The sequence below is a fragment of the Ursus arctos genome, unplaced genomic scaffold, assembly GCF_023065955.2.
Source record: "Ursus arctos isolate Adak ecotype North America unplaced genomic scaffold, UrsArc2.0 scaffold_14, whole genome shotgun sequence".
Lineage (NCBI taxonomy): Eukaryota > Metazoa > Chordata > Mammalia > Carnivora > Ursidae > Ursus > Ursus arctos.
This window is the reverse complement of record NW_026622808.1, coordinates 31,307,969-31,321,712: the sequence shown is the minus strand read 5'-3', so window position 1 is coordinate 31,321,712 and position 13,744 is coordinate 31,307,969. Positions and strand designations below refer to the sequence as shown.

The 13,744-nt window shown below is 54.9% G+C and overlaps 1 protein-coding gene across 1 annotated transcript; it reads left to right on the top strand.

Annotated features, from left to right (window-relative positions):
* Window positions 1-123: 123 nt before the first annotated feature.
* Window positions 124-13,231, top strand: CSPG5 (chondroitin sulfate proteoglycan 5). Its single transcript, XM_057311697.1, has 5 exons — window positions 124-329; window positions 946-2,059; window positions 4,890-5,078; window positions 6,886-6,961; window positions 13,054-13,231. The coding sequence occupies exons 1-5, from the start codon at window positions 233-235 to the stop codon at window positions 13,213-13,215; spliced, it is 1,638 nt and encodes a 545-aa protein (XP_057167680.1). The 5' UTR covers window positions 124-232; the 3' UTR covers window positions 13,216-13,231.
* Window positions 13,232-13,744: the final 513 nt, after the last annotated feature.

Genomic DNA, 13,744 nt, shown 5'->3' with positions numbered 1-13,744 from the left:
GGCGGGCGCGGCGGGCGGGGTGGGGGCGGCGCTGAGCGCGGCAGCGGCGGCGCGGGAGGCGGGGAGGCGCGGCGCGCCGGGGACAGCGGCGGACGGCGGCGGCGGCATGCGGCTTCTCGCGCTGCCCATCGTGGGCTGAGACGGCCGCAGCGCAGGCGGGAGGCGCGGCGGCCGGCGAGCCGAGGGCGCAGCCAGCCGGGCAGACCGCGGACAGCGGTCGGGGCGCCGTGCCATGGGCCGAGCCGGGGGCGGGGGCCCGGGCCGGGGGCCGCCGCCGCTGCTGCTGCTTCTGGGGGCCACGCTGGTCCTCGCCGCCGGGGCCGCGCCGGGTAGGTACCGACTGCAACCGGGACCCCAGCGGTTCTCGCGCCTCACCCTGGGCCAGGGTCCCGCTGGCCTCGGGTACAGGCGGAGTTCGCGAGCTGTGGCAAGGGGGCGGGGCAGCGCCTTGCCCGCGACCGGGGCGGGGGAAGGGGCGCGCGAGGAGGTGGGGTACTTGGGGGAGGCCGAGAGGTGGGGGGCGGCCCCGACCCGGGTGTGCGGACAGAGGTGCCGGCTGGGGGAGGGCCCTGAGTGGGCGGGGCCTGAGGGTGAGACTTCGGGGCGGGACCTGGGGTGGGGCGGGGCCTTGAGGGTGCGACTTAAGGGCGGGGTCTGGGGGTGGGGCGGAGTCCTGAGGGTCAGACCTCTGTCTTGGGCCGAAGGTGGCGGGCGTCCCGTTACACTGCGGGCCTCGTCGGGGGCGGGGCATGACGCCTGAGGGGCGGGGCATGAGCGGGGAACGTCGGGCCGGGTGTGTTCCCCGCCTGGGGGGCGGGGCCTGGCGGTGGGGCGTGGCCTTGGGAAACCTTGTCCCAGAGTCTTCGGGTGGGCGGGGAGGCTGGAAGACCGAGCCGCGGCGGGGGGCGGGGCCCTGACGCCGTGCCCCCTCCCTCCCGCCCACAGCGCGTGAGGCGGGCAGCGCCGTCGAGGCTGAGGAGCAGGTGAAGAGCGTCCTGGCGTGGGAGCCGCGTGCCAATGGCACGCGGGAGAAGGCCGGCCCACCAGCTGCTGGGGAGGATGAGACCGCGTGGACTGCACCTGGCGGCCAGCCGGCTGTGGTGGGGCCTGGGGTTGGGCCAGAGGAGGCACTGGAGGCGTCCTCGGCGGTGACCGGCACCGCCTGGCTGGAGGCTGACAGCCCGGGCCTGGGTGGAGTGACCGCAGAGGCCGGCAGCGGCGACACCCAGGCCCTTCCAGCCACACTCTTGGCTCCTGAGGAGGCCCTGGGACAGTCATCGATGCCCCCTGCCACCCCCGAGGCTACAGAGGCCAGCGGACCACCCTCCCCCACTCCTGGCGACAAGCTGAGCCCAGGCCCCGAACTCCCCAAGGAGAGCCCCTTGGAGGTTTGGCTGAACCTGGGAGGCAGCACACATGACCCGCATGGGCCAGAGCCCACTTTCCCCTTTCAGGGCACACTGGAGCCCCAGCCGGCCTCAGATATAATTGACATCGACTACTTCGAAGGATTGGATGGTGAGGGCCGTGGCGCCGACCTGGGGAGCTTCCCGGGGTCGCCAGGAACCTCAGAGCACCACCCCGATACTGGGGGAGAGACCCCTTCCTGGAGCCTGCTTGACTTATATGATGACTTCACCCCCTTTGATGAATCTGACTTCTACCCCACCACATCCTTCTACGATGACTTGGATGAAGAGGAGGAGGAAGAGGAGGATGACAAGGATTCAGCGGGAGGTGGAGACCTGGAAGATGAAAGTGACCTTCTGGTGCCCACTGAGAAGCCTGGTCTGGGGCCCGGGACTGGCCAGCCCACCAGTCGGTGGCATGCTATCCCCCCACAGCATACTCTGGGGATGGTCCCTGGCAGCAGCATCGTGCTCAGGCCCCGCCCGGGAGAGCCAGGCAGGGACCTGGCCCCAAGCGAGAATGGCACCGAGTGCCGCAGCGGCTTTGTGCGGCATAACGGCTCCTGCCGGTCAGTGTGCGACCTCTTCCCAAGTTACTGTCACAATGGCGGCCAGTGCTACCTGGTGGAGAACATAGGGGCCTTCTGCAGGTAAGGGTGTGGCAGGCAGGGGCACAGGGGCTTGTGAAAGAACTGGAGAGTGTATGTGAGGCAGACTCAGCAGAGAGGGGGACATGATGGGCACAGCTTCCAGAGGTGGTGCATTCCCAAGCCAAGAGGATCCTGGGATTCCCAGGTCAAGAGATGTTCACGTGATATCTTCCATGGAGAATTACCTCTAAAGTGACCTCATCACTAGGAGAGATTCCCCAGAAGTAAGATTTTGTATTTCTTCCAATTATATGTCCTTTACCAAAGCACTAAACTATAAAGGCAAAGTGAAGGGACTTCTCTAAGGGTTTTGGAAAGTGGCCTTTACTGGCTTGAGGGGTCTTGTTGGAGAGTTCTGGCTACGTTAGCACAAAGAGTAGGCTTATAAACCTACTCTGGAGGAAAGAAGGCCTCTGAGCACGCCCTCTGAGACGCATATGCGGCAGGAGGAAGACCCAGTCTACCCTCAGGGCACGTGTAGGGGGTGGGCATGTAGAGTCACAGTGAGGACCTTCTCGTTGGGAGCAGACCCCAGGAGCAGCCATGCAAGTAGGTCAAGCGAAGCAGAGTATCTTTCCTGACATAGCAGATGTGGTGGGGTTCCTTAACTTTGGGTAGTGGCTTTTCCCCTTCTACCTTGATTTTTGTCCTCCTTGGAATTACCCAGCGCAGAATGTTTTAAAGACCCAGAGAGTTTAGTGTCTCTAAGGATGTTGTCTGCAACCACCAACCCATGCCTCATCAGAAATACATCATAGACCTGCCCTCACAGCAAGATTTTAACCTGCTGGAGAGCTCACTGGCTTATTCTGGAAGAATCCCAAGTCGGGGTGATCTGGGTAGTTTGCTTGTCTCCATCCTTTACAGGCCCTAGAAGTAGGGTAAAACCCTCAGATTCCTCTGGGACTTGTTTCCATTGGTCCTAGGAGGAACATTTCTGTAATCTGGGTGTCTCTGCAAGTGTTGTTCCTGACGTTTTCCTTTTTCTTGGTCTTTTTGGAGGTATGTGAAGAATTCAAATCTGTAGGTCTTGATGTTCCGATAGAAGAATAATATATAGAAAGTGTGAATGTTGTGCCTTTGGCATTAAAGCTTGACTTCCAGTTCCTTCTTTCCTAGAAATGATCATGAAATGATTAGGGTCAGTCATATAGGATGTGTCCACACAGTTCTGATTGGAGTTGTCCAGTCATTGCTGAAAGGAGGAACTGTCATCAAGACATCATAGCCACAAGACCTTGCCAGTTGGTTAAGGGCTACCAGAAATATGTGGAAACCCTGGATTTTGCTCCTCAAGCTTTGGTTAGTGGGACTTTAGTGATGGTTAGTGGGATTTAGCCTGGGGTTCTGAACTCTCTGTGTGAAATCATTGTCTTTCATCCTACTGGAGGCCTGAGTTTTCACCTTCAAAGTAGTCTTGCTATCGCTACATGAAATGGAGAGCCCTTGCTGCCTCTCGAGAGCCAGAAAAGTTCCCAGAAGCTCCTGGAGCTCTCGGGACTCCTGAGTGGAAAGGCAAGCTTGTCCTCGGTAAGCTGCCCGGCTGTGCTGACCAGGGAGCCTCCAGTGGGTCCCTCCTCAGAGGGCTTTTCCACAAGTCCCCCCACCGGCTCCCCTTGCTCCCCTTCCCTCCCAGGGACACTCGGGCCTCCCTCCCAGAGATCCGTCCTCCGGCTGTGCCCGCCCAGGCGCGGCTGTGGCTCAGAAACTGTTTTGCATTCCGCTCACAGGAGACTGCCGAGCCCTCCGTTGCAGACTGCAGCACGCCTTTGTCTCTGTCACCCTGACCCACTGCAGGGAAATGAGCAGAGCTATGGCAGAACTTGTCTAGAACCGTGGGTCAGTGGGATCTTCTTTCCCCACCGTCCTCAAACAGATAGCTTCCCAGGACTGCAGAGGGTCCGTTGGAAAAGAAAGACTTTCCTGTTAGTCACGTCTCCCCACTCTATTCCGGGTGTGGAGTAGCGAATTCTCCGAGGTATGATTTCCCCTTTTCTGGACCCCTTTCTCTTGTCTGTCATTCACCCTGAGGTTCATGTCCTCCCTCCTTTGCCTGCCTCTGTATCCTTCCACATCTTTCCTCTTTGAAGCAGCCTGGTTCCCATGGAAACAGCAATGTCATTGGAAGAGTTGGAGCCTGGGAATGTCCCCAAGGGCAAGAGAAAGTCACTCAACAAAAGGACTAAAACCCACCCAGACGGTTGATTCTCACTGTGCTTTCATGACCGTTCTCATGGTAATAGCACAGGACGCTTTAGGGGCAGAATTTGGGGGGGCTGCAGAGATAGGAGAATATACATCCATCTTTGTGCTCGTCCTTGTCTGTCACTTCCTTCTGTCTCCGTGTCTGCGTAGCCTCGTGAACTAGACGGGACTGCAGAACAGCAGGATAGGATTTCCCGGGTAGGGTGGGTTGGCTACTTTTGTAGCCAAAGGTCCTATTGCCTTGTTTTTCACCCAGAGCTGAGGGCAGGGGGAGCTGAGAGAATCCTGTGATTGTCCTCCTTGAGGCTGCGAGGTCGAAACCCAGGGTTCCCACCCTTCGCGGTCCCTTAACAGTCATGTGAGTGACCAGGTCGCTCTGTCTCTCGGCGCCCTGGTTGTCTTGCTTATCTCCCGGACCCCAGCGCTGTCCTGCCCACTGCATAGAGCGGTTCTGCAGAATCTCCACTGTGAGGTCCGCACAGACTGGGCACAGCCCAGTTCCCCAGGTCCTCTAGACACTCATAGGAACAGGCTGCTGAGGTGAGTATGGGGCTTAGGGACCAGGCCCTTGCTGTGGCCACGGCTGCCTGCCCGTCACCTCAGTCTCACTCTGTCGCTGCCGCAGGTGTAACACGCAGGACTACATCTGGCACAAGGGGATGCGCTGCGAGTCCATCATCACCGACTTCCAGGTGATGTGCGTAGCCGTCGGCTCAGCCGCCCTCGTCCTGCTCCTGCTCTTCATGATGACGGTGTTCTTCGCCAAGAAGCTCTATCTGCTCAAGACGGAGAACACCAAGCTGCGTCGGACCAAGTGAGTCTGTGCAGCTGCACCCCTCCATCTGCTCCGGGGATACGGGCACGAGGGTTCCTGGCACCTGCTCCGCGTCCCTAGCTGTGTTGTTCACGCCAAAGACCCACCCAGGTTTGTCCATTCCTGCGCGGAATGTGCTGGCATTGTGGCAGAGTCCAAGCCCCTGTGGCACACGGCAGCTGTCTGGCACCATCCCCAGCACCCCGCCCTCCCCGGGATCGAGGGCACTTCAGGAAAAGGCACCCAGCGCCCTCCTGGTGGTGGTCCCCCATGGAAGTTACTGTGCTCAGTCTTCCAGCGGCAGACTACACCTGCTTCCTGGGTCTTTGACGGCCATGGCCTGTGTGAGGATTTCACCCACAAATCACAAGAAGTAACTCCAGCTCCCTCAGATCGGCGTCTCTCAGTACTGGCCCCTCTGACTGAATGCCGTCGAGAAGGAGCTTGGCAATGCATGGCCGTTCAAAGCCTGTCAACCCTTGGTCCAGACAGAAGTGCGAGGAATTTAAGGAAGTCCTCTTTACCTCTCCTAAGCAGAGCTTTCCTCTGCTGGGGATTTTCAGGGCCAGATGGGAATAGAGTCTCATTTCAGCTTCTCTCAGCAGAGGAGTGACTGTTGTGTGCGTGTCAGAATCCACACCCATTTCCCTTAAGTCCATGCCTTGAACACTGGGATGTGGCCTTACACACAGGGAGAGAATCAGTCTATCCCTGAGCAAAGTAAGGAATGTTCTGAGTGTCACGGGAGCCACAAAAGGACGAGGTTGCAGTTCTGCTTCCTTGGGGCCCGAGAAACAATTTATGCAGAACTGCCCCTACCTCCCTTTTGACCTGTTGCCCCTTTAATCCCCTCCCCCCTGACCTGAGATTCCCTCCAGAGAATGCAAGCGAAGGACTTTCCCTGGGTCCTGGGAAAAGGACAAAACGCCATCTGTTGCTCCTTTGCTGGGTAAACTCCTGCCCTGTGTGGATGCTGGCAGCCGCCTGGAGCCTTTCAGCTAACCGTCCAGGGGCTGAGGGGGCCTCTCCATTGTGCCTGTGCACTGACATGGGCCCTGTCTGTGCATATGCTCAGAAGCCTGGACCCTTGGTGGCAGGGGGAGGAGAGGGAGAGGGTGCAACCACCTACCTATCAGGGCAGCCGCCAAGGAGGACACGGGGCAGAGAAGGAGCAGCTGCCAGGGGAGTGGAGAAGCAAGAGCGGTGGCCAGAGACAGGGCCTCGTTCTAGGCCTTCCTCCATCAGCAGGCTATGTGTTCTGCACAGAGCATGGCCCCCGTGGCCCTTCAGCTCCGAGGCTGTCACCCTCCTTTCCCAGTGCATGCTAGCTTGCTTTCCCAAGCCCGGTAACCGCTCTGATAACGCTTCGCGCCCTCGATGCTCTGCAGACACTGTGGTTTACTGAATCAAAGATACACACTTCCCCCCACATATTAACGTCTCTGAAATTGGATTGTGTCTTACAATCGCTGGCATCTCATAATCACTGTTGGCCAGATGGCAGTCGTGATGTAGTTGTAATTGCCTGGCATTCACGATCCTGGCCAGAGCTGTTCATATTGTTGTCAGTGCTTTATCTAAAGTCTCAATGAGCTACTTCCAGTATATAATAAAAACTCTAGGTGATAAAGTATTAGATCATGGTTTAAATGGCAGAAGTTTTTTCTCCACAGTGCATCAAATAGTGGCACGTCTTAGTGTCGTCCGTGACGTTTGATGAAAGAAGTGTTTGACCCGTGAAGCTTTCGTCAGGTAGTGCCATGATCGTTGCACTCACATTTTCCCTGCTCTCTTCTGTCCTAACCAGCAAATTCCGGACCCCGTCTGAGCTCCACAACGATAACTTCTCCCTCTCCACCATCGCCGAAGGCTCTCACCCAAACGTAAGGAAACTTTGCGACAGTCCCCGTACCTCCTTCCCCCCCATGCCCGCACCTTGGCTCTCTGTGATAACTTACCTGTCAGGTGACTCGTCTTCTCCACACCTCCCCTTACCCACAGACACGCCCCGGCGGCTGCCCTTGTCTTTGGCCTATTTCGGAGCGTGGAGCCTCTCCTCACAGCTCTGGAGGTCAGCTTAGGGTGACCAGTTGGGGTGGTGACGTGGGGCTAGGGGCAGGATGGTGTGTCACTTGCCTGACAAGCAGAGTTATAGGTAGTACCAAAGATCTTTTTCCGGGATGACTCATGATTTTTAGCTTCATCTAGACTTTAGAAGTCTGGTTTGTCTTTCTCCGTGTCTTTCTACTTCCCGTATCGAGAAGAAAGACTCTGCTTTCGCTGTGAGGGAATGTCTTGTTGGTCACTGAAGTGGACGGTGGTTGTTCTTTGGGATGTATAGAAAAACAGTGTCCTTTACACTCTCTGAGGACCCTAAAAACTGGCAGGCATACTTACACGGGTTAGAGCTAAGGAGGACCCAAAACACTGGGGGAATATTAAGTCTAGGGGTAAATTCTGTTCTTGGGAGGATGGGCTCATAAGTACCAGTTGAAACTCAATAGAAGGTCCCGACAGACCATTTCTAGAGATCCTGGCCTTCTAGTGTGTTTTCTGGACCAGACTAACCAGTAAAGTACTGAGTACTGTCAGAGAAAATTTCAGAAATAAAGCAGAAACCACCCGAGCTCCAGATCACGTCACACCCAAGCCTGGGAATTCGGCGCGTGACGCAGGCCCCATACCAAGGTAAATGCATTGATACGCAGATAAGGGAGCTACACTCAGACTCTTCAGATGGACACGGTGAACATGAAGAGGAAATTTTGAAGAAGTTCTTTGAAACAACGGGGCACAGGCTATCAGAGTTCATAGAGTTCTCAACCGTCTAGGCCAGCGCCGTCCAGTGGCACCTTCCATGGGATGGAGACGCTCTGTGTCGGCACGGCCATTCCAGCAGCCACAAGCTACCTGTGGCTGAGGAGCTCGCGGAAGAGCGGCTCGTGCTGCTGTGTGGGACAGCACAGATCCAGACCACTGTTTTCCTTTGATAGATGGCGACAGTGTAGCCCCAGAAGGGCAAAGAGAGAATAATGGTCGATGTGACCTTGTTCACCAAACCCCAGGGAAGAACTTGTCCTGGTGGAGGAGGAGCAAAGGGGTCAACTTTAAAGAAGAAATGAAAGAGATTAGTTTAGGGTAATTTTTTAAAGTCTTTGATACAAAGGGTAGAGAACCAGATACGATTTTACTTGGTACGCACCAAGATATTAATACGTTCAAGACGGATCTAAGAACCCAGGACACCAGATGTCTTCTAAACTTTAAGATTGATAAACACAGTAATCAACCCTCGAGATAGGCACCTTGAGGGCAGGAAGAGTCTTCCTTGTCTCCATACACTCCATCCCTCCCTTGTCGGACCCCTTGAGGTAGTATGCGTGTAGTCGCCCTTTGTGGAATGCTGGCGAATGATGGCCAGTAAAGGCAGGGCCTTCCGGTTCCATTGTATGCATGGGGCAGCCCATCTGCAGTGGTTCCTGCAGGCAGGGTATTCATTGTCCAGAGCGCTAGGGTCCTTAGGAAAGTTTCTGTTGCTTGCATTTTCTGGCATCCCAGGTGTAGACAGACGCCGTTCCCCTTCCCAAAAAGGGAGGGGAAGAAAATAGCTCCTCCTGGAGGTCTTGGTGGCACGAGCCAATACAGAGGTTTCCAGTTCTTCTTGGCTGACCCGACTTTGTAGGAGGCATGGCATTTGTCCATGAACGCTCCCACTGACCTTGAGTTCAGAATATGACCAGCCTTAAAAATTCAGCAGGGCAGGGGCTGGTCAGCATGGTGGACCCTGCCTGAGAAGGGCCATGGGGTTGTCTGGGGAGTGCTCAGGACATCCCTCAGTGAAGTGGCAGGTGAGGCTGTGGCGGTGTCCAGCCCCTCCTGGACCTTGCAGGTCATTTCCACCTGGCATCTTTCCCTCAGCTTGTGCCCCAGGGGACATCCTGTCCTCTCTGCTGAAGCTCTGAGTGTGAGAGGGGATGAGTGTCCTGTCCAGCAGGGTGTGTACTCCTGGATTTCCTCCCTTCAGCTCTTAATTCTCTCCACCCAGCCCAAAAGTCAGACTTGGTCATATTCAGATCTTGTGGGCACTGACAGTTGAGACAGTTGCCACTTTATCGTGAAGCGGAGCCCTATTGCTTCAGCCACCACACTGAGTGCTTACAAGCAAGATGGAAGCTGGGAAATCTCCAGGTGAGCTGGGAGTGGGGGAGAGGGGCACCCGAGTCAAGCCTGCTCATGCGGCCTCTCCGGGCCCCGGCCCCTCACCCCTCAAGTTCCTTGGTGATATTGATGGCTCCGAAAATTTTGGAGAGTTCTGCTTATCTTCATAGAGGGGTTATTTCTTTTACATAACTGAAGGAGATCGAGTGGGTCATTTTCCTAGCCATTTCCGGTCATCTCTACGAGCCACACTCTGAAAAGATTTCAAACCAAAGAAAGGCGCTGCTTTGGGCTGGCATCAGGGGACGGAGCCGTGGCTGGCGCCCGCATCAACTGCACTTCCTTCCCCGCCTGCAGTCGTCTGGTGCGGCTCCTCGCCTGGGTTCTGCAGCTGGTGAGCCAGTGGCTGAGTGAGCGTGTGTGCAGCGAAGCACCAGCCCCTGAAGGAGTGTCAGGAGGAAAGAGAAAGCCTGTTCTCCTCCTCCCGTGCTGTGGAGGCCGGCAAGTTTTCCAGGAGGAATGGCTAGTGTGTGGGAAGCACAGCGTGACTGAAGTCACCTGAAATCCACGGGCAAACGCTGGGGGCCGCCCTGTTGGATCTTACAGCCATGCTGTCCATGGAATGTTGCGGATATGACTTGGTCTTCCTAAGATTCGACAGACCTTCCAGGATGTCAGTTTATTCATTACTAGGACATCTCCACGGTGTCCCTTAGTGCTTCTCTGCACCCCGCCCCCATTTAAATCTTTCTTTCTCGCTAGGCTCAATTTCTTTCATGCCCCGTTCTTTTTTTTTTTTTTTTAAGATTTTATTTATTTACTTGACAGAGATAGAGACAGCCAGCGAGAGAGGGAACACAAGCAGGGGGAGTGGGAGAGGAAGAAGCAGGCTCATAGCTGAAGAGCCTGATGTGGGGCTCGATCCCATAACGCCGGGATCACGCCCTGAGCCGAAGGCAGGCGCTTAACCGCTGTGCCACCCAGGCGCCCCGCTTTCATGCCCCCTTCTGAGGGAGGTTTGTGTCTGGACCAATGGGGCTCCAGGCCTGACCCCACACCACTCCTGGGCTGAAGGATGCCCGTTTGGCTGGGGTGGAATGCCAGGAAGAGGGGGACGCAGAGCAGTTCCCGGGACTGAGGCCAGATGGAGGGCCAGCTCCCTTGCCACGAGGGAGTTCCCGCAAATCAAGGCAGATGGGCCTTCTGCTGAGGATCCAGCAGCCCTAGGCGTAATAGGATCGGGTTCTGGAGGAGACACTTGGATTAGGATAGCTCTGTCTTGGTTCAGACACTCCCTCACCTGTCCTATTTGTTGCAAGTACTTAGCTCGTCTAATAGCATTGTTTGGATTCCTGTGTTCCTTATTTTTAGAATATACTTATCCCACCTATTGGCCCAGACGTCCATTTTCTCATCTGTCTAAATCCCATGAGCCAGGCTTGATTTGGGCCCCCACCTTCATGGCATTTGATGCCCAGGTGTGTAAGCACCCCTGAATCTACTTTTCCTCACATGATGCCTGTTTGCCCCCAAGGACGGTGTGATGTTGGGGGTGGGGGGGCAGCGTGGTGGGGGGGGGCAGTATTGAGCAGCATGAAAGTGAGTCCCATCTTTGTAAAAGGATTGGCAAGTACAGGCCATCCTGTCCTGTTCCAGGTTTGCTGGGGTCCAAAGTCTGCTCTACCCGGGATCTTTAAAGGCCCAGCTCTCAAGCTTCCGTGCCCAGTGTCTCTCCCCAAACAACACAGAATTACATGGCATGAAGAGTTCCGTTCTACCTCATCCTACTTCCCTCTCCATGCAGCCTCTGTGTGTGTGTGTGTGTGTGTGTGTGTGAGTGCATACTTAATATCAGGGAGCTCTTTCCATCTCACTACATCTAAATTTATGTCATAGAAGTTTTTTCTGAATCTCTCCCAGCAGCCATAGGAAAGATCAAGTGGCTGAAATCTGCCTCAGTAGTGTATGAAGTTCATTTCCTCTGGCTCCTGTGGCATTGGGAATGGGGAACATGTGTCCCCCCGTTGTCTGGAAATCCTTCCTGAGGGCTTTGAAGCTCTACTGTACTGTTCGGTTCGAGCTGGTCTTCTGGAAGAGTGCCAAGTGAGGCTGGGGGCAGGGGGAGGTGACAGTGATTTCTACAGGCACAGTCCTTTTGAACACCTGCCGTGTCCTGTGTCAGCCTGCAGCCTTTCCCTGCTTTCTTGCCAACCAGTCACTACCCCAACCTAGCGCTGTAATGGGTCAAACTCGGTAGCAGTCAGCGTGGACAAGAACTCACCACAGTTGTACGGAGAAGGCCCTACTCCTGAAGCCTGATGATTCCCTTCAGTTTCGGAAGTGGTTAAAGTAAGAACGGTCTGAGCTAGCTGGTCAGATAGCAACATTCTCTACCCTTCGCGCCACCCGTGTCTTTGATCAGCAGAGCTCCAGGCACTTACAATAGCAATTTGGAGCACCTAAGAGAGACCTGAGGCCTGCCACTCGCACGGGTATGCAAGCCCATCTCCGAGATATTGTGGGTTCCACTCCGGACCACCACAATAAATAAACATCGAGGTAAAGCGAATCAAAGGAAAGTTGTGGTTGCCCGGTGCATCTAGAAGTTAGGTTTACCCTCTCCCGTAGTCCAGTAGGTGTACGATAAGACAGTGTATACGCCTTCATTTAAAACTACGTTCCTGCTGAAGATTGCTAATCGTCATCTGAGCTTTCAGCGAGTCGTGATGACTGATCACAGATCACATAACAAACACAATTAATAATGAAAAAGTTTGACATATTGTGAGAATCACCAACATGTGACACAGACATGAAATGAGCAGACGGTGTCGGAGAACGATGCCGATGACTTGCTCAACACGGGGTTACCACAAACCTTCAATTTGTATTAAAAAAAAAAATGCAGTGTCTGCCAAGCGCAATAAAATGAGGTGTGCCTGCAATGCCCAGATGGCCCTGGAGGGAGAGAGCAGTGGGAAGGCAGGCGTCGCTGTAAGAGCTCTCCGAATGCCCAGAAGGCAGAACTAGGGGACTGTGGACAGGTGTGGGTTTCCTGAAAACCTGTAACAAGCCAGTTCAAGTCAGGGTCTGGAGCTGGTCCTGGGACTGCAGGCAACATGCATACCTGGGTAGGCAGAGGGCTCCGTACACGTCAGGGGAACCAGCAGCACGAGTATCGTTTGTACGGCAGGTCGTTGAGGCAGCGGAACTCACCCGGGCTTGGATTGAGGAAACACCTTTGTAAGTTAGCATCTTTTGGTCAGTAAACTCCTGCCAGTAAGGGGCACACACACCTCTGGCCTCTCGTCAGAGGACTATAGATGCCGCTGGGAAAGGGGCCCTAGTTTTGCTGGGAGCAGCTCTGCGCCTGACCATAGGCCTATTCGTGCCCCACCGCGTGCACCCACAAGACGTGTTCCCTGACCTGTACCGACCGTTCTGGAAGAGCAGGACTCAACAGCGGGAAGGCCCTGGGAGGTGGGCCGGCAGCCAAGCAGAGCTCACCAACAGGTGAGACTCTCGAGGGGCCAGACCACGTGTTAAAGGGACCGTTTCTCCCCAGTCTCTGTCGGAGGGCAAACCTTGCCCTTGCCTACACTAAAGGCATCTGTAATCCAGCTACCTGCCAAGCCTTCATCTCCATCTGGCCAGTGGTTTTCAGGATGATTTTTCCTAGAAAGCGGCTGCAAAGGCGTCACTTTGGCTCATTCAAGTCTTAGAGTTTCTTTCTTCTTTCAAAAGCCTGGGGTGGTGATTTGACCCCTCTATCCGCTGTCTCCTTCCCACCCCTCCCTCACCCTTTTCCCTCTTCCAGGATGATCCCAGTGCTCCCCACAAAATCCAGGAAGCTCTCAAGTCCTGCCTGAAAGAGGAGGAGTCATTTAACATCCAGAACTCCATGTCACCCAAGCTCGAGGGTGGCAAAGGTGACCAGGCTGACTTGGAGGTGAACTGTCTTCAGAACAACCTCACCTAAAGCAGAAGCAAGAAGAGAGGGGATGGGGGGCGGGGGGTGGGGGAAGAAACGTGACCTCCTCTTGTACAGAGTCTGTTTCTTGTAACCATTTGTTAAACTCTCTTCTTTCTCTGGTCTCATGGCATGCCTTGGTGTATTTTGTACAGGAGGGAGAAAACGCAAAATAAGCAAAGAACCTGAACAGAGTCGCATACAACTGGGTTGTTTTGTCTGTGCCGTCTGTACATTGCTTCTGCTGCTGTGATTTCTAAACCCATGCTGTTATTCAACTGACTTTTTTTTTGTACTTTGACCCACCTTTTTTTGCAATAAGAGTAAAAAACAAAGTTCTTGAAATAAAACTTTTTAAAAAGCCATTTTCCGGATGTCCGTGTGTCCACTCCCTACCCATTCTTGTCAGCCCATGTTGAAAACTTACCTTCCCCGAAGATGTATATTTATACGTGTTTGAAATCCCAGAAGTGCTCTAGCTATTAGCTGGGGTTGTCATAACAAAACACCATACACTGGGTGGCTTCAACAATAGAAA